The sequence below is a fragment of the Bos indicus x Bos taurus genome, chromosome 21, assembly GCF_003369695.1.
Source record: "Bos indicus x Bos taurus breed Angus x Brahman F1 hybrid chromosome 21, Bos_hybrid_MaternalHap_v2.0, whole genome shotgun sequence".
Lineage (NCBI taxonomy): Eukaryota > Metazoa > Chordata > Mammalia > Artiodactyla > Bovidae > Bos > Bos indicus x Bos taurus.
In genome coordinates this window covers 24,234,961-24,254,033 of record NC_040096.1, presented here as the reverse complement: position 1 = coordinate 24,254,033, position 19,073 = coordinate 24,234,961, and the positions used below count along the sequence as shown (strand labels likewise).

Below are 19,073 nucleotides of genomic sequence, written 5' to 3'. Positions count from 1 at the left end.
CTTCTCGGTAGCCTTAGATGCCAGCAGACAGTGAAACTTGCCACAGTTCAAAAGGGAAGGAAAGGGACTTCCCTGGCCATCCAATGGTTAAGACTCTGTGCTTCCAATGCAGGGGACACTGATTTGATCCTTGGTCAGGGAACTAAGGTCCCCGCATGCTGCGTGGCCAAAAGATTAAATAAATACATTTTTTAAGAAAGGAACTATGACCCAAGTATTTTCCTTTTCATTTTGTTTTTTTCTCCATGTGGAAAGGCATCAGAGAGGCAGTCAGATCATCCATGCATAGTCTGTCTTATGGTATGGGATCAAGACTTTCAGGGTCAAGAAGACACACCAAGATGCCAAGATAACTCCCAGTAAAAAATCCAGAAAGACACAGATCCTGGTGAAAAAAAAAAACAGAAGATGCATCATAAATTCATGTAAGGGCAGAATTAAGGCTAATCAGCCAGCATTGGCATCTCAGAACAGAATATACATATCAGAAAATCTTGACATTAGCTAAATAGTTTAACAAAAGCAAATGGAATGTTTGGAGAGAAGAGATGTGGAAATGTGAATGTGCCTGTCCCTCTTCTTAGCAGCGAGTCAATAAATATTCTCAGATGTCAGAATATATCAGTATCAATATCAGGCTGATCAGAAAGTTCATTTGGGTCATTCCAGTACACCAGCCCCATGCATCCTGTATCCTGCATCAAACCTGGACTGGCGATTCGTTTCTTATATGATATTATACATATTTCAATGCCATTCTCCCAAGTCATCCCCCGCCTCCCTCTCCCACAGAGTCCAAAAGACTGTTCTATACATCTGTGTCTCTTTTGCTGTCTCGCATACAGGGTTTTCATTACCATCTTTCTAAATTCCATATATATGCGTTAGTATACTGTATTGGTGTTTTTCTTTCTGGCTTACTTCACTCTGTATGATTGGCTCCAGTTTCATCCACCTCATTAGAACTGATTCAAATGTATCCTTTTTAATGGCTGAGTAATAGAGGGATGGTATAGGGAGGGAGGTGGGAGGGGGGTTCAGGATTGGGAACACATGTACACCCGTGATGGATTCATGTTGATGTATGGCAAAAACAATACAATATTGTAATTAGTCTCTAATTAAAATAAATAAATTAAAATAAAAAAGAACATACAGTGAGAAATATCAACTAGAAAAAAAAAAGAGATTGTCTTTTCTCCATTGTAAAAAAATAATAATAATAAAGTTCATTTGGGCCAATCCAATAACCACCGGAATCTCTTATTGGTTTCTTTCATCTTCCTTAACTGTAGAGAGTTCTTTGGGGAATTAGTTACTTGAACTCTTTTCATCTTATTTCATTTTTTCCTAATATGCCTAATAAAATTGTAGTAAAACGTTAAATTAAAATTACATGTACACATGTAATTATGATTATCAGCTATCATTTTTATACACAATGATTATCACATATCAATGTTATTTTATATATAGCAGCTTGGGTGTTTTTTAAAAAGACCTTTCCTTTTATGTTTTTCTAGTTTTTCAATTCTTGGTCATGGGTATATGCCATTTTTAATATTAAAGTTTTTATTGAACTATAATTGGCATTTCCATTTCAGGTGTACAACATGGAAATTCAATGTTTGTATCCATTACGAAAGGATCACCACAATAAGTCTAGTCCCCATACAAAATTGATACCACGTTATCTGTACTATGTCATTTTTTAAAAAGCAAAGTCATGTTAATAAATAGATATAAAAACAAATGAGACATCAACTACAAGTCCCCAGAATCGTATGGCAATTAACTACTAAAAATTAGTTACTATCTCAGAAAGAAGAAAGGAAGTAATCGAAATGTCCATCAACAGATGAATGGATAAACAAAATGTGGTATATACATATATCATTCCACCATAAAAAAGGAATGAAACTCTGATACCTGCTATGACATGGATGAGCCTCGAAGAATTATGCCAAGTGATAGAAGCCAGACATAAAAGGCCATGTAGTGTATGGTGGTTTCTGCCTTTCGGCTGTTGTAAATGATGCTACTGTGAACATTGGTATACAAACATCTGAGTTTCTGCTTTCGATTATTTTTGGATATTTTTCTAGAAGTGGAATTATTGGATCATATGGTAATTCTTTGTGTAACTTTTTGAGGGCCTGACAAACTTTTCCATAGAGGCTGTACCATTTTATATTCGCATCAGCAGTGCATCAACATTCGAGTTTATCCACATCTATTTTTTTTAATAATAGCCATCTTAATGAGTTTGAAATGGGAAATGGTATCTCACTGGGGTTTTAGTATTTATTTAAAACATACATGTTATCCTGTCTCTGAAATTTTTTTGCTTCATGTTATAACAAAACTATGTCAGTTATAAACATTCATTTAAAATATTCAGTCACAAGATTAAAAACCTTGTAACTATGTGAGATTCTGGCTGTTAACTTATTGTAGTAATCATTTTGCAATATATATGTATATAAATCATTATGTTGTATACCTTAAACTAATACAATATTATATATCGATGATATCTCAGAAAAAAAAAAACAGGGCCTCATACCTTACAAAATAGCTGAGGCACAAGCCCAAGAATACTGGAGTGGGTAGCCTATACCTTCTCCAGTGGATCTTCCCGACCCAGAAGTTGAACCGGCATCTCCTGCATTGCAGGTGGATTCTTTACCAACTGAGCTATCAGGGGATACCACCTTACAAATAGATTTTTTTTAAAAAAGAAGGAAGGAAGGGAAGGAGGGAAAAGAGAAAAGGTGGAGGGGAGGGCAGGGGAATGGTGGGTAGAGAGAAAGTCTCTGTATTCTGAAAGATGTTCAGGCCTGGGAACTGCCTACTTATTGGCACACCTCTACATCCTGTTTCACTATGGGAGACATGGCTATTGCTGGGGACGTGTGTCTGCTCTCGCTCCGCTTGACTCTGTCACCACTGTTCTCATTACAGTGTTCTGTCAGTTGTGGTGTTGGAACCCAGCGGAGACAGCAGATGTGCCAGAAGCTGACAGCCAAAGGCCGTCGGGTCCCCCTCAGTGAGACTCTGTGCCGGCATCTTTCTGGACCCCCTCTGGTGAGATCTTGCCAGATGCCTGTGTGCGGGAGTAAGTATGGAAAGTCCACACTTCGTGGAATCTGCTCATTCTATTTTCCTCCTCCAGTGGTTTCATTTTCCATAGAGCAACTCATTTCTAATCTGTAAGTACAGCAAATCAAGCGAACTCAGCGTTGTTATCAGTGGCAAACAGTATAATATTGATGACCAAGGTACAACTCTAAGAAAAGTCAGCTTGAAGAAATGTCCACCCTCTTAACAAATGCACCCCCAGGCTTCCTCACTTGGGTTTACACTTCGTTGTGTTCTCCGCTTCATCATGATTTCCCCCACTTACAACTCAGGAGTGTTCCTAGTAGAAGTTAAGCTGAAATACTATTTTGTATTGGTGTATAGCTGATTAACAATGTTGTGATAGTTTCAGATGGACAGCAAAGGGACTCAGCCATACATACATATACATGTATCCATTCTCCCCCAAACTCCCCTCCCATCCAGGCTGCCACATAACATTGAGCAGAGTTCCCTGTGCTATACAGTAGGTCCTTGTTGGTTATCCACTTTAAATATAGCAATGTGTTCCTGTCTATCCCAAACTCCCTAACTACTCCATCCTTCCCCCTGGCAACCATAAGTGAAGTACTTTCTGATTCACTTTGCTAATGATATGTGGGGATTCATCCTATTCAAAGTAGATGAGCTAAGTATTTTTAAATATTCAAGTATCTCTTTTGGATACTCTAATAATCTAAAACCAGCAAGGATGAAAATGTGAAATAGCTTTGGGTTTTAAAGGTGACTGTTTAGATACTTCTTCAGTTTATTATAAATAATAAGCTGAGTATAAAGAGTTAATATTATGGTTTCATTATATCCAAAAGCTAAAATGCATGTAGCAGTCATCTCTACCTTCAGTGTACATGAATTAGTATAGGTACATGTGCATATGCATGTTTCATGTAGGAGGGTGATAAAAAATGAGCGGAGGGCTGCCCCCATGGTAGCTGAAATTGGGCAGCAGTGTGGTCATGAGAAATGGGGTAGGGCAGCAGTCCTCAGCCTTTTTGGCAACAAGGACCAGTTTCGTGGAAGATAGTTTTTCCGTGGCTGATGAGGAATGATGGTTGGGGATGATTTAAGCCCATTACATTTGTTGAGCACTTTATTTCTATTATTACTACCTTGTAATATGTAATGAAATAATTATACAGCTCACCATAATGCAGACTCAGTGGGAGCCCAGAACTTGTTTTCTTGCAGCTAGATGATCCCATCTGGGGGTGATGAGAGAGTGATGGGAAGCAGCTGAAGTACACATGGAGCTTTGCTCACTCACCTGTGTGACCCAGTTCCTAACAGGCCACCGACTGGTACTGCTCTGTGTCCTGGGTGTTGGGGACCCCGGGATAGAGTCCCTTTCCTGATTGTTTCTCACTGTCTTTAAGTATTCACATAAAAAGGAACACTAACTGCCTCAGGTACCCTCCTGAACTTATGGTAAGAAAAGAAATCAGAAGGTAGTATTATTTTTAATGTTTCTTAGGAAAAGAAATATATGTATACACACACACACACACACACACACTACTAAGTTTACCAGAAATGTTCCTGAAGAAACTTACAAAACAAAGTAACAATAGTGACTTTTTTTTTAAAGTCATAGCCTTATAGCATTTACTGAGAAATTGCCGGGAGAAATGTCAATAACCTCAGATACACAGATGACACCACCCTTATGGCAGAAAGTGAAGAGGAACTAAAAAGCCTCTTGATGAAAGTGAAAGTAGAGCGTGAAAAAGTTGGCTTAAAGCTCAACATTCAGAAAACGAAGATCATGGCATCCGGTCCCATCACTTCATGGGAAATAGATGGGGAAACAGTGGAAACAGTGTCAGACTTTATTTTGGGGGGCTCCAAAATCACTGCAGATGGTGACTGCAGCCATGAAATTAAAAGACACTTACTCCTCAGAAGAAAAGTTATGACCAACCTAGATAGCATATTCAAAAACAGAGACATTACTTTGCCAACAAAGGTTCATCTAGTCAAGGCTATGGTTTTTCCTGTGGTCATGTATGGATGAGAGAGTTGGACTATGAAGAAGGCTGAGAGCCGAAGAATTGATGCTTTTGAGCTCTGGTGTTGGAGAAGACTCTTGAGAGTCCCTTGGACTGCAAGGAGATCCAACCAGTCCATTCTGAAGGAGATCAGCCCTGGGATTTCTTTGGAAGGAATGATGCTGATGCTGAAACTCCAATACTTCGGCCACCTCATGCGAAGTGTTGACTCATTGGAAAAGACTCTGATGCTGGGAGGGATTGGAGGCAAGAGGAGAAGGGGACGACAGAGGATGAGATGGCTGGATGGCTTCACTGATTCGATGGATGTGAGTCTGAGTGAACTCTGGGAGTTGGTGATAGACAGGGAGGCCTGGCATGCTGCGATTCGTGGGGTCGCAAAGAGTCGGACACGACTGAGCGACTGATCTGATCTACTCTGTGAACCTCCCTGCAGGCATTATTGCGTCATCATATTTAGTTCCCAGCAATTCTGTGAGACAGGTGTCATCCCCGTTGAGAGATGAGGAACTCAAAACGAAGAGAAGGTCCAAGATTTGACCAAGTACCTATGGCTGTCAGTTGGGCGTCTTGGTCTCCTTGATCATGAGTCCATCTGATTCCTGTGCCCATGCTTTAAGCCACCTCTGTGTGGTGATTCCTGGACAACATTCATTTTCCTTCCCCTGGGAATTCTTTAAGACTAAATCTTCAAAATTTTGAGATTCCATAACTTTGAGATCCCAAGTTTTATAGTGTCCTGGATTTTAAGAATGTCTGTGGTATATGGTGCAGTGTCATGGTATAGGCTGCTTATCTGTCTGATTTTTATTAATTGTGGATGGTTGCATAGCAATGCGGCTGGACCATAAACTACCTTAGAGGAGAGTGAAATTAAATTCTGGCAGCTTTCTCTAAAATAATAGCAGAGTAACATGTGGGAACACATCGTGGTTATTAGGGCATGTGGTGTGGTATGAGATGCAATTATAAACTATTTTGACATGCAGTAGAAAGCAGAGCAAATGTATAAGTTTTAGGGATATAAAATAAAGGACTCCATACCGTTGTCTAGCTTGCCAACATGTAGGTCATGGAAGCAGACAGGAGACAGGAATTTGTGTTCCCAGCACAGCCAAGTCACCCCAAGCTGGGCCCCCACTTCAGCTGTAGGCTGGCCTCGTGCCATCCCCAGGAATCAGTGGCCCTGGCTTGCAAAAACAATGGCATCCTCTTCTCCCCACCACCAGGAATGAGCCAGGGATGAGCTTGGCACTCACATCCTCCCCCTGCTGCCTCTGCACCATATTCTCTCTGTCATCTCATACGAAGCACATGGCCCTCACCTTCAGAGGCTTTGACCCGCAGGATCGTTTCTACCTTTCTCTAGGACCACTACAGGTCCATTCTTTCTTTCTGACATTTGCCAACATCCAGGACAAACTGCACCCATACTGATGACTTTCTCATACCCTAATGTCCCTAATCCCCAACCTGATCAATTTCCCTAACCACCATCACACCTTGGCATAGGGACACCATGGTATTGGGGTATGGCTTATTAACAATGTTGTGATAGTTTCAAGTAGACAGCATAGGGACTCAGTCATACATATACATGTATCCATTCTCCCCCAAACTCCCGTCCCATCTAGGCCACTGCATAACATTGAGCAGAGTTCCCTTTGCTCTAAGTAGGTTCTTTTTGGTTATCCACTTTAAATACAGCAGAATGTACATGTCCATCACAAACACCCTAACTCCCCCCATCCTCATTCCTCATTGCTTGGTACTCAAATAGCTTTCTGGTCTTCCTCCTGCCCCCATCTCACCGTCTGCTTATTTACTTAATGCTTCATTGTGACCTTCCTGCACTGCTGTCCCGAGACTTCCTGCTCTTGCACTAGAAACCACTCCTCTTGACTGGCATGTCGTCATCACGCACTTAACCAATGCTGTAGTCAGATCTCTATGCCCTTCCTTAACCCACTGCCTCAACAACCCTACTCATTCAACCCTGATGGGTGATCACCTACTTTTAGGTGGTTTTTGTTGGCTTGTTTTTTTAGTTCCCTGACCTGAGCTACTGGGATTTGCTAAAGAAAATAATGTCACCATCCTGGTTAGACATACTTCATATTCATGCTATCTGATTTACCTGGGAAATAATATGTGGATTTTTTTCCTGTTCCTAAGAATTCCCAAGAAATTCATCGTAGCAGTTATTTCCTAATCACTGTACTGACTCCCAAGTTCTCATGTCTCCATGGATGAACTCATTTTTATTCCACTAAAAATGTCAAGGCTTGTGGCATGGCATAGCATAATGACCTTCTAACTGTCCCTTCTCCACGTCACATCCACCTGCTTTGCTCACAATACTGGAAATCTATGGTCTTCTTTTTATGCCTGATCCCTCAGTGATGGAAGGGGTGTGAAGACAAGAAACATCAAGCCTGACTATGCTGTGATCTTTATTCCCTTTCAAGGCTCCATTTTTAGAAATGTGTCCTAATCAGTGCCTTGAGTTAAAGTGAAAACTATCCTCTTTGGAAGAGTGAGTCTTCTTGCTCTTCATTTTGACCCTTTGATGTGCAGTGGTGTGAAGACTGAGGGGTGAGGGTGGGCAAGATGTTTTGAGCACTCCCTGGAGGCCAGTGGTGTCCCATACAGTCCTTCCAGTTAGAGGCCCCTTCCTGCTTCTCCCCAGACCTTCCCTGCATTTTCCCACCTCCAACTTTTCCTCCCATAAATTCTTCCCTTCACCATATCTAGTAACTGTCACTCTTCCTATTCTTGAAGGACCAGAACAAATCCTACCTCCCTCTATAATATTTCTAAATTTCTTTAACCTCCAAAAGGTATTATGACATTGTGGTTAAGCCAACTAGAGTCTAATCTCATTTCTTTCAGTATCTCGTCATGTGACATCAACACAGACTCAATCTCTGTGAGGCTCGTCACAGAGCCCTTTTCATCAATAAATGGGAATGGTAATTATACCTACCCTATAGAATTTTTCTGAGAATTAATACCTAGAAAGTGTTTAGAAGCAGTGCCAGGAGCATACTGTAGGCTCAAAAATATTAGTTATTTTTAATGTCATTAACACCTTCCTTTAATTCCTGTCATGGCTTTAAGATGGGGTAAAATGTAACAGTAACTAATATTGTGTCTTCTGGATCATTAGGATATGAGTTTATATGGGGTAGTTAGGCAATAGCTCTGGACATTTTTTTCATATATAGGCCCCCGAAGCATGTATAATGAGTTGTACTCAAAGACATGTTTTTCAAATGTGTCAAGCTTAGATCAGCCTCAGATTGTTATTAAAAGTCTCAGATCGCTGCTGCTGCTGCTGCTACTAAGTCGATTCAGTCGTGTCCGACTCTGTGCGACCCCGTAGACGGGGGCCCACCAGGCTCCCCTGTCTCTGAGATTCTCCAGGCAAGAACACTGGAGTGGGTTGCCATTTCCTTCTCCAATGCATGAAAGCTAAAAGTGAAAGTCAAGTCACTCAGTTGTGTCTGACTCTTAGCGACCCCATGGACTGCAGCCTACCAGCTCCTCCGTCCATGGGATTCTCCAGGCAAGAGTACTGGAGTGGGGTGCCATTGATTAAATGTCTATCTGTCTTGGCTTTCAATCAGGCATCTGAAGAAAATAATATTTGAGTTTAGATTTTTTTTTTTCAGTGATGGCTCCTGGTTTAAGGGTTCCTGAATTTTGGTAAAGAATTCTTATTTTTAATCCAAGTATTGACATCAAAATGGTTGAGGGTGGGGAGGCACCCAGACATGTCCTGTATGATTGAAATGTCTACAACAAACAAACAAATAAATAAATAAACAAACGTGTTGCCACTCAGTCATGTCCGACTCTTTGTGACCCCATGGACTGTAGCCTACCAGGCTCCTCTGTCCATGATATTTTTCCAGGCAAGAGTACTGGAGTGGGTTGCCATTTCCTTCTCCAGGGGATCTTCCCGACCCAGGATTGAACCCGGGTCTCCTGCATTGCAGGCAGATGCTTTACCCTCTAAGCCATCAGGGAAGCCCCAAAATGTCAAGAAAAATATGCCTTATCCCCTTCCCAGGTTAAGTTGAATCCTCTCACTTCTCTCCAGCTCCTGGTGGTCCTCCTTGTACCAGCCTCTTCAGCTTTCAGACTCTCATCTTCCCTTCTTCTGCTCTTCCTCTAAGCCTTCTCAGCTTCCAGAAACACCCAGCCCCGCCTGCCTGACAGAGCTGCAGCCCTTGGAAACCCAGCCAGCCCCTAGGCTGCCTCACCAGCACCTTTCTTGGGCTGGTTTTTAACCTCCTGCAGCATCCAACAGCATACATTTATTTTATCTTTTGCTTGTCATTTATTTGTTATTCATTCAATAAACAGTAAGAGTTTACTATGTACCAGGCACTATGCAGTGCCCTAAGGACAGAGATGATCTCTCTGCCTGGGCATATATTGTTTTCAGTGTCAGATGGTATATTTCATTATCAGTGCTTTCAATAATCATTCTTCAGATGCTACTGTGTTTTAGATGTTATGATACAAAATGAAAATAATCCATTGTCTGGTCTCTAAGAACTCATAATCCAGTAGAAGAGAGACATACATAAACAAAGAAGAAGAATAAAGTGCCAGTGATGTCATCATGGGATGTAGAAGTGCTTGATCCCTCTAGGGGATGTGAAGGAGAGTTTCATAAAGGAGGATGCTTTGAGTGGAATTCTGCAAGATGTGTCCCATCATTAGACCCACATGGGATACAGGACAGTCTGAAAAAAAAGACAGCAGTGTCGACAAAGGTGGGGGATGTCAAATGGAGTGGGACATTTCTGGAAACTGCACACAAACCACTACCCTGTGACCTTTTTTTCCCTTTTAATATGCTGTGGGCTGTAGAACAGAGACTTGGGCATGACCAGCATGATGTCTTCATGGCCTCATCCCAGGAGTGCCTCTTTCTGAACAGGGAAATGATTTAAGATTGGATATGGTCTCCTTTGAATATCAGGTGCTGGGACTTAGGGCATGAAAAATAGTTAACCTCCCTTCCCATCCCCTGCCACAAGCAAATATCCCTTTATTTATCAGAGTTCTTATCCTGCCCCTTCCCCAAGAGCTACCAATACCCTGTTTGTTTTAGAAGCCTCATACGCACAAATTTCAAGACTCAGAAGGTTCTACTGCTTTTTCTTTTTAAGAAAGAATTAAAAATACACTCTTGCTGTGCCCTGCTTCCTCCCTTATAACTCCTGCTTGTTTTTATGTGAATCCCTGATCCCTAGATGAAATGGATAATACTGTATGTAGACCGCTGTGTAACTGTCATGATGCAGACTCCAAGTTGTTCTGTATAAAATGAGAAGCAAATGTTTTTATTGACAAACAAATTCAGTAGAATTAGAACAGAGGCTGAAAATGGGTAATGGTGAAACAGAGTGCTTGAGAATGGGCTGGAGAGCATCTTGAAACCCATGCTGAGGAGTTTTGATTTTATTAAAGAAGGAAATGACATAGTCAGATTTTATTTTATTTACTTGGATGGCTATATAGATATATTTTTCAATTAATTTTTATTGGAGTATAGTTGCTTTACCATGTTGTGTTAGTTTCAGCAAAGTGAATCACCCATTCATATACATATATACCCCTCTTTTTTTAATTTCCTTCCCATTTAGGTCACCACAGAGTATTAACTAGAGTTCCTTGTGCTATATACACTAGGTTCTCATTAGTTATCTATTTTATATATGGTAGTGTGTGCATGTCAGTTCCAATCTCCCAATTCGTCCCAACCACCCCCTTCCCCCTTGGTGTCTGTACATTTGTTCTCTACCTTTGTGTCTATTCCTGCTTTACAAATAAGTTCATCTGTGTCATTTTTCTAGATTCCACATATAAGTGATTTATATGATTTTTGTTTTTCTCTTTCTGGTTTATTTCACTCTGTATGAGTCTCTAGGTCCATCTACATCTCTGCAAATGGCACAGTTTCATTCCTTTTTATGGCAGAGTAATATTCCACTGTATATATGTACCACATCTTCTTTATTCATTCCTCTGTTGGACATTTAGATTGCTTCCATGTCCTGGCTATTGTGAATAGTGGCGTACACATAGATATATTTGGAAAATATGAATGTGCAAGTAGAGTCTAGTCAAAGGGATATGACAATATTTAGGTGAGAAAATATAAGGGCAGAAGTGGTGAGGATGAATTCTAACATTTCAGGTGTCCCATCTAAGTATCCGTTGCCTGGCTAGAACTGGGAGCTCAAAGGAGAAGGGTATGTTTGTGTTTAACAAGCAACTCTGGGACCAGGTGTGGTGAGGAGGGAGAGGGAGCTATTGTTTGTTAACTTTGCTGATTTTTGTGGTATAGATTCTCCCATCATGTGGCTTCCTGCTACCAATGTGACGTCACTACCTGCAGAGTTGGGAATGGACACTAACAATCCCATGGACCTGTGAGTCAATGAAAGGAAGGGCCAGCAGACCAATGGACAGGGAGGATTCGAGGCGACTCCAGTTTCTGCCTTAAAGAATTGCAGGCTGGACTCTGAGGGCCAGGACTCCAGGGAATAAGACAACTTAGAGGCTGCTTTGCAGCCAAAACCCATCTGGGAGTAGCAGGAGTCAAGTGCTGGTGAGACAAGTGTAAACACCCAGCACAGATGGCTCGGGGCAGAAACCTGGTGTGGCGCCAAGGCTTAGAGTCATGGCAGGGATACAACTGGAATCATGGCAGGACACGAGCATGTAAACAGCCTTGGGCACTGGGCAGGGAAGGCTGGCACAGAAGCCAGAAAGAGTACCTTCAGAAGGAAGAGCTTTTCATTTTCTAGAAAAGCTGAATGATGTGGTGTTTCTCATGTCCGGTGCATGGGAGAGATGCAGGGATGGCTTGGTGTCCCCATACTGCCTACAGCCCCCCAGTAGGATGCCATGGGTTCCTGTCCACACTGTCTCCTCAGGCTTGTCTGGTTCGGCAGTTTGGGGCACATACAAATGCAGAGGGAGGCAGTCACCCCACACCAGACAGATTCCTACCCAAGAGCTGTGTCAGAGGATGCCAGGCTCCAGGCACTGCTCTGAAGGAACTGACAGGAGTCACAGAGAGAAACTGGCCCAAGTCCTAGCAGATCCTGGGTCCCAGAGCACTGCTCAGGCACACCTGGTCACTGAACTGCTCTATACCTGGTGTGAGAAGTGGCTAACCAGGCCTGGTTGGGAATGGGTCTGCCTTCCAGCAGATGGACATGCAGCCAGAGGGAGCGGCTGGGCTACTTGTGTGGCTCACCCAGCCATGGGCCAGTCCTTTCCCAAGGCTAAACACCACCTGTCACCTGCAGACTCCCCAGCCTGCTTTTGAAGGCATCATGGCCCCATCTGTTAAGACTTTAAGCCCCAAGCTTAGCTGGGGACATCTGGCTATCAGTTCTAAAGGTACTTAGAACCCATCTCCATGGTAACTAGAACCCATCTTCACACAGGATGCTGTGTGGGATCATACCAGCCTCAGATCATCTCCAGCCTGAACCCTGAGGTAGGCATGTGCTTCCTTCCCTGTGTGGGTTTCGACCCCTTCCCAGTAAAAGCAGGAATATTCAAGCTATGGTCTCATCTGTAGCAGCCCTAAGAGAGTCTCTCTCCACCCCTCCCTCAGTTGCACAAGTTCAAAACTCTGACATTGACCCAGCTTAAACTCTGATTTAAACAGTGAATTTCAAAGCCATCCACGTTCACCATCTGTCTTTCCCATAATTCATCGGGATTATGGGAAACAATGACCAGACAGGGTGTTCAACTGAATTCTTTTAAATAGTAATAAAAAGATGCCTGTATAGGTATCAGTATATATAAACACATGTATGTAGGTATTATGGCTAGGTATGTGTATACACATACATTACACACCCTGCATTGTGACAATAGGCCACTTTTAAATATTCATAAAAAGCAACCAGCTAATTAAAATTAATGAGTGTTAGTCACTCAGTTGTGTCTGACTCTTTGTGACCCCATGGACTGTAGCCCGCCAGGCTCTTCTGTCCATGGGATTCTCAGGCAAGAATACTGGAGCGGTTTGCCATTCCCTTCTTCAGGGGATCCTCCTGACCCAGGGATCAAAACCAGGCTTTCTGCATTGCAGGCAGATTCTTTCCCCTCTGAATTGCCCATGCTAATAAAAAAGGAAATAAGCAAGACTAATATAGAATTATGTCTTGAATTTTACATTTCCATCATATGCAGGCACAAATTTAGCTCTAAACTTGATAACATAAGTGCTGTCTTGGAAAAGGCAACCTGGTCCTTGACACAGTTCAGGGTTCATTGGGTAGGAAATGAATGAATTACTCGGAGGAAATACAAGGATTCCTGATGGTAAGACCACAAAGCATCCTCCTGCTTCCTCCTACAGAGGACACTGCATGTTGTAAAGATTTTGGCAGGGTTCTCACAGAAAACACAGTGGCTGTTTCTTATTTTCCCTTCCCTGTTCACCAGTAGCAGCCCATCAAATTATCTTTGAGTTAACCCAGTGAGACTCTCTGGGGTGGTGGTTCTCAATCTTTGCTCTACATTTCAGTCTCCTGGGGAGGTTTTACAAATTTTGATGCCCAGGCTTCTGTTCCCCATAGAACATGGAGAGTGGGACCCAGGGTAGTAAAATTAAAAAATAATAACAACAGGTGCTCCTAATTGGCAGCAAAGTTTGAGAACCACTGCCTCTAGTCAGAGTTGATACTGAAACTCTACACACCAGTATGTGTTATTGTTGTTCAGTTGCTAAGTCCTGTCTGACTCTTTGCGAGTCTATATGATTTGGGAAAGTAGAGAAATACTTCCAGGTGGTTAGTCAATAGCCTTGGCCTGAACCCCAGGACTGTCTCCCAGCTGCTTGGACTCTTCTGCTGGGAGTGGTCCAACTTCCTCATAATGTACACTTTCGGGAGAGGAGACACTCGGAGCAGCAGTGTTACAACAAGACCTGGTACAGGGCTATAGCCGCCATTTGTTGCAATGGATCGAGCCCTTGTTGTGCAGACTGCTATTATGAGTGGCATCTCTGGGACTTCCCTGGTGTTCTAGTGGCTAAGACCCCATGCTCCCAATGCAGAGGGCCTGGGTTCCATCCCTGGTCATGGCACTAGATCCCACATGCCACAACTGAAGATCCCACATGCGTCAGCTAAGACCCAGTGCAGCCAAATAAATAAATGTTTAGTTGCCAAATCGTGTCCTACTCTTTGCGACCCAATGGATTGTAGCCCACCAGGCTCCTCTGTTCGTGGGATTTCCCAGGCAAGAATACTGAAGTGGGTTGCCATGTCCTTCTCCAGGGGATCTTTCCAACCCAAGGATCTCCTGCAAGGATCAACCCATGTCTCCTGCATTGCACTCAGATTCTTTACCACTAGAGCCATGGGCAAAGCCCAGTGTTTGCAAGTCAAAGTGTTAGTACCTCAGTCATGTCCAAATTCTTTGTGACCAAGGGGCTTGCTAAAAAAAAAAAAAAAAAAGATGGCATCTCTGCCTATAATAATGGGTAAACCACAAATTTAGCAGGAATCCTCCTCCTGCTTTTGACCACTATTGAACAGCAATAAGTTTAAAATTCTGTGTTGCCAACCTAAAAAGAAATCTCTATGTCTTAACTGACTGAGGAGATCCTGATGTCCTCTGTGAAGCATCTCTATCCCAACAGGTGAACACATACACGCGACAGGCCATCTGGCTCCACTTCAAGCTGATCCGAGGGGAGGGAGAGTTCCCTGGCAGAACCTTGGACAAGGGGCCTGGCCTAGAAATGGCATCTCAGTGGAATTTGTGTGCAGACTTATTACGCCTGTCCCTCATTTAGAACACACTCTACTGCAGAAGTTGTGCATCTACCCCTGCTGTTTTTCTGAACCTACTGCCACCCCACACCAAAGCAGGCAGCAACCAGACCCTAACGGGATCATGAACCACCCAAGAGAAGTCAAGAGTTATTCCAACAAGCACAATCTGGGTAGTGTCCAGGGCCTGAGAAGTCTGTCTTAAGTGGACTTCCCTCTGGTGATCTAGCGATTAAGACTCCACACTTCCATTGCAGGGGGTGCAGGTTTGATCCCTGGTCAGGGAACTAAGATCCCACATGCTGTGTGGCAAGGCCAAAAAGTTTCAAAGACAAAAACAGAAATGGAGTTTCAATCTAGTTCTTCTCCCAACATACCCCTACCAGTGTTACAGCCGTATGCAAGAACCATAACTGGTTCCTCTGAGGCTCTTAGGCCCCTGTCTCATGACCTTAATTCCACAGTATCATTGATGTGAGTCCAGTCTCTCTTCTGTCACTCCCTGGTGCTTCCTGCCCTCTAGCCCATGGACCTACATACATCTTCAAAGAGGAATCAGACTCCCACCCACATCACATGCCCCTACCTACTCACTTCAGTATCACCCCAGAATGCATTGAGACCTTCCTTCCTGCAAGTGAGTGGTGGTGCGGGGGGTGGGGGTGGGGCGGCGGAGGGCAAGTGGGGGAGGGAGAAGAGCTGCTTCTTTTGGGGGATGGGATCTGGGGAGCATCTTCTCTGGCCTCCGCCCAGGAACAAGGAAGAGTCAGCCCACCTGTGATGCCTCGCTGCTTGCCCTGTTGATGCTGGCTGGACCCGCCTTTGTCAGCTGACTAATAATGTCTGAGAGCTCATACATCCCACTACTGTGCCCTTGATAAAAATGCTCTGACTTCTCATATTCCTCCAGTGAAGGTGTTAATATCACCTGAGAAAACTGAGGCTCAGAGAGAGTAGATCACTTATTCAGATGGTAGTGCTGAGATTCACTTTCACCGTTCAGCTGGCTTTCAGGTGCCAGTTTGAGCTTTTCTTCTTCCATCACTGGCTTATTCAGGCCCCCATGCTAGTTTCACTGACCTGCTTGGGTGATCTGCTGTGGTTCCCAGCTGCATCCTCCTTTTCAGATCCTTCAAATACATTCACTCACCTCCCCATGCTCACTGCCTCCTTCAGATTTTGGGTACCCTTGGCTGAGCCATACAAGATCCTCAAGAGCCTCCCAAATGGTGGAGGCCCCACACATCAGACGTCCCCTTATTGATGGAAACATTTAACCATTTAACCTCATGCCTCCCCAAACCAAAGGCTCCTTTATAAAATAATTGACATGATTTCATGCAATTCATTCAATCTTGCATTCTTTGCTGCTAAAGTGATATTTGTGAAATTTGTCCCAATCTATGGATATGTATATATATACATACATATATAGCATAAATAACGATATATATATATATATTTTTTTTTTTCAGTTCTCAAATGTTTTAGAAGAGAAAAGAATTTGCTGATTTCTGTCAGCCTTGGAAGAGTATGGACAAATGTCATTATAAAGATATTTGTGTTTTTCTTTCTTTATTTTTCCAACAGAAATGAAACCAGAGATGAAGGCCAGAGTCAGGGAGCAGGGTCCTCAGATCCTTGGTGTCCAGAGAGTGTACATCCAGACAAGGGAAGAGAAGCGCATTAACCTGACCGTCGGGAGCAGAGCCTACCTGCTGCCCAACACATCTGTGATTATTAAGTGCCCAGTGCGACGATTCCAGAAATCTCGGATACAGTGGGAGAAGGACGGCCGTTGTCTGCAGAACTCCAAGCGGCTTGGCTTCACAAAGTCAGGTTCACTGAAGATTCACAGCCTTGCGGCCCTCGACATTGGTGAGTACCGGTGCATCGCAGGCCCCGCACAGGAGACTGTGGTGCTTAAGCTCATTGGCACCGACAACCGGCTCATTGCACCCCCAGCCCTTGGTGGGCACACCAGGGAATATCCTGGGATGGACAACAACGAGGCCAATAATTTGGGAGCCACGTGGCATAAGATGAGGCTGATGTGGAACAACAAAAACGAGCTTTATCTGCACAATGGCCAAATTAACAATCAGTCTCTCTTGAGAGCTCTGTTGGGCCACTGCAGCCCTTCTGCAGGAAACGCCAACTCCTGGGAGTTTGAAAACAAGCAGTTTGAAGCAGCAGTTAAACAGGGAGCCTATAGCATGGAGACCGCCCAGTTTGATGAGTTGATCAGGAACATGAGCCAGCTCATGGAAACGGGGGAGATCAGCGATGACCTGGCATCCCAGGTGATATATCAGCTGGTGGCCGAGTTAACCAAGGTGCAGCCTGCACATGCGCACTGGAGGGGCATCCCTGGAGAGGCACCTCCCACAGCTCAGCTAAGGGGGGAGACTGGAAGTGTGCCCCAAAGCTCGAACTCCAAAAACTCAGGCAAGCTGACATTCAAGCCGAAGGGACCTGTCCTCTTGAGGCAGAGCCAACCCACCTTGATTTCCTTTAATAAAACAGTAAATTCAAGGATTGGAAATACAGTCTACATTACAAGAAGGACGGAGGTCATCAACATACTGTGTGAGCTTGTCAGCCCCAGTGAGGCCACCTATACGTGGACCAAGGATGGAGCACTGTTACAACCCTCAGAAAAGTAAGTACAATCAGAGTACAGTGTTTACTCTGAGATGCCTTCTAAATGGATCTTCCAGCTTTCCTTAAAATATTGTCAAATTCCTTCTCCTAAGAATGTGCTTCCAACAGGATCCTTTGGAAAAGAAACTCCAAAATGTTAGGGCATGGCATTCACATACTCATTGGAATTCTAAAAATGAAATTGTACCATCACAGTCACTACCATGAAGGTGTAGTGCCAAACTGGATACCATAAGATTAAATGTAAGACTCTCGCTTTTCAGGTCACTTAATACTTAAAAATAAGATCAGGGACTTCCCTGGTGGTCCAGTGGTTCAGACTCTGTGCTTCCAATGCAGGGGGCACAGATTTGATCCCTGGTCGGGGAACTAAAATCCCACATGCTACGTGGTGCAGCCAAAAAATTAAAAAATTGTCCCTCCAAAAAAGTGAAATCAATCAGGCCATTAAAAAAACATACTTGCAGTTCTCTTAGAATATGCAGGAACTGCAAGAATCTTCTATATCTGGGAGATGTGGTGTCTCGTTTGAACTCACACCAGCCCTATGAGTCTGGCAGGGCAGGAGTTGATACTTTCTCAATGAGATCATTGAGGAACAGAATCTCATGACTAATTCATGGCCAGTCAGAAGCAGGGGCCACGTCATCTGGACCCCGCCAGGGGTGTTAGAGGGTCACACAAATAATAGCTTTGGTAGAAAGATTACCTGAAGTCATTTTCTAATATCAGGCAATGATTTATGTCACAAAACCGAAAAGTAATGATAAGGATCAAAGTTTTTTGAGATGTTTGAAGCAGTATTCAGTCACTTTATTTTATTGTAATAACTATCCATGTCAGTGAGAAAATGTCGCATTTCATTCATTTTACATAAAATAATGGAATAATAGAAACATTCACTCATTTTGTCTTCTCTACTGTCTCCAAATCTTGCTGTTAACACACACAGGGCTGTAGACATCTTGCTTTCTTTCAATTTGCATTCAACAGCTCCTTATCCACCTCCAGGGATTTTTCAGAGACATAGATGTTAAATTGTTTTGCAAACCATAAGGTACTTTAAAAATGCAAGTTTTATTTTTATCATCCTTTTTTTTTCTGCATCACCTAATGTGTGAAGCATTAAAAGAAATCTAGGTAAAATTCAATTTTTATATCACTGGACTGTCTTAGAATGGAAAGATAGAACAAATCTAATTTTAAATTCTTTTGCCTAAAACTCTGAACATTAGAGTATAATGTAGTTTTTGAAGTGGAATAAACCTTCCAGATCAACTAACTTAGCAGTTCTCAAATCTTTTGGTTTTAGGACTCCTTCAAACTTAAAAAAATGATGAGAAGCCAAAGAACTTTTGTTAATATGAATTAACTTTATGTTAATATGTTAACATATCTCATGATGTTTACGCTGTTAGAAATTAAAACCATGAAA

General features: G+C 42.9%; 1 protein-coding gene across 6 annotated transcripts in view; it reads left to right on the top strand.

The window, feature by feature from the left end:
* The window catches only part of ADAMTSL3 (ADAMTS like 3), a 381,778-nt gene that overhangs the window by 288,792 nt on the left and 73,913 nt on the right, over window positions 1–19,073 (top strand). For all 6 annotated transcript variants that reach the window (XR_003507318.1, XM_027520883.1, XM_027520878.1 and 3 more), the window contains 2 exons: window positions 2,965–3,118; window positions 16,565–17,636. Coding sequence is in view for 5 of the 6 variants with exons in the window: in XM_027520883.1 (XP_027376684.1) it covers window positions 2,965–3,118; window positions 16,565–17,636 (1,226 nt within the window). In the remaining variant the exon portion in view is untranslated. The remainder of the gene's footprint in view (window positions 1–2,964; window positions 3,119–16,564; window positions 17,637–19,073) is intronic.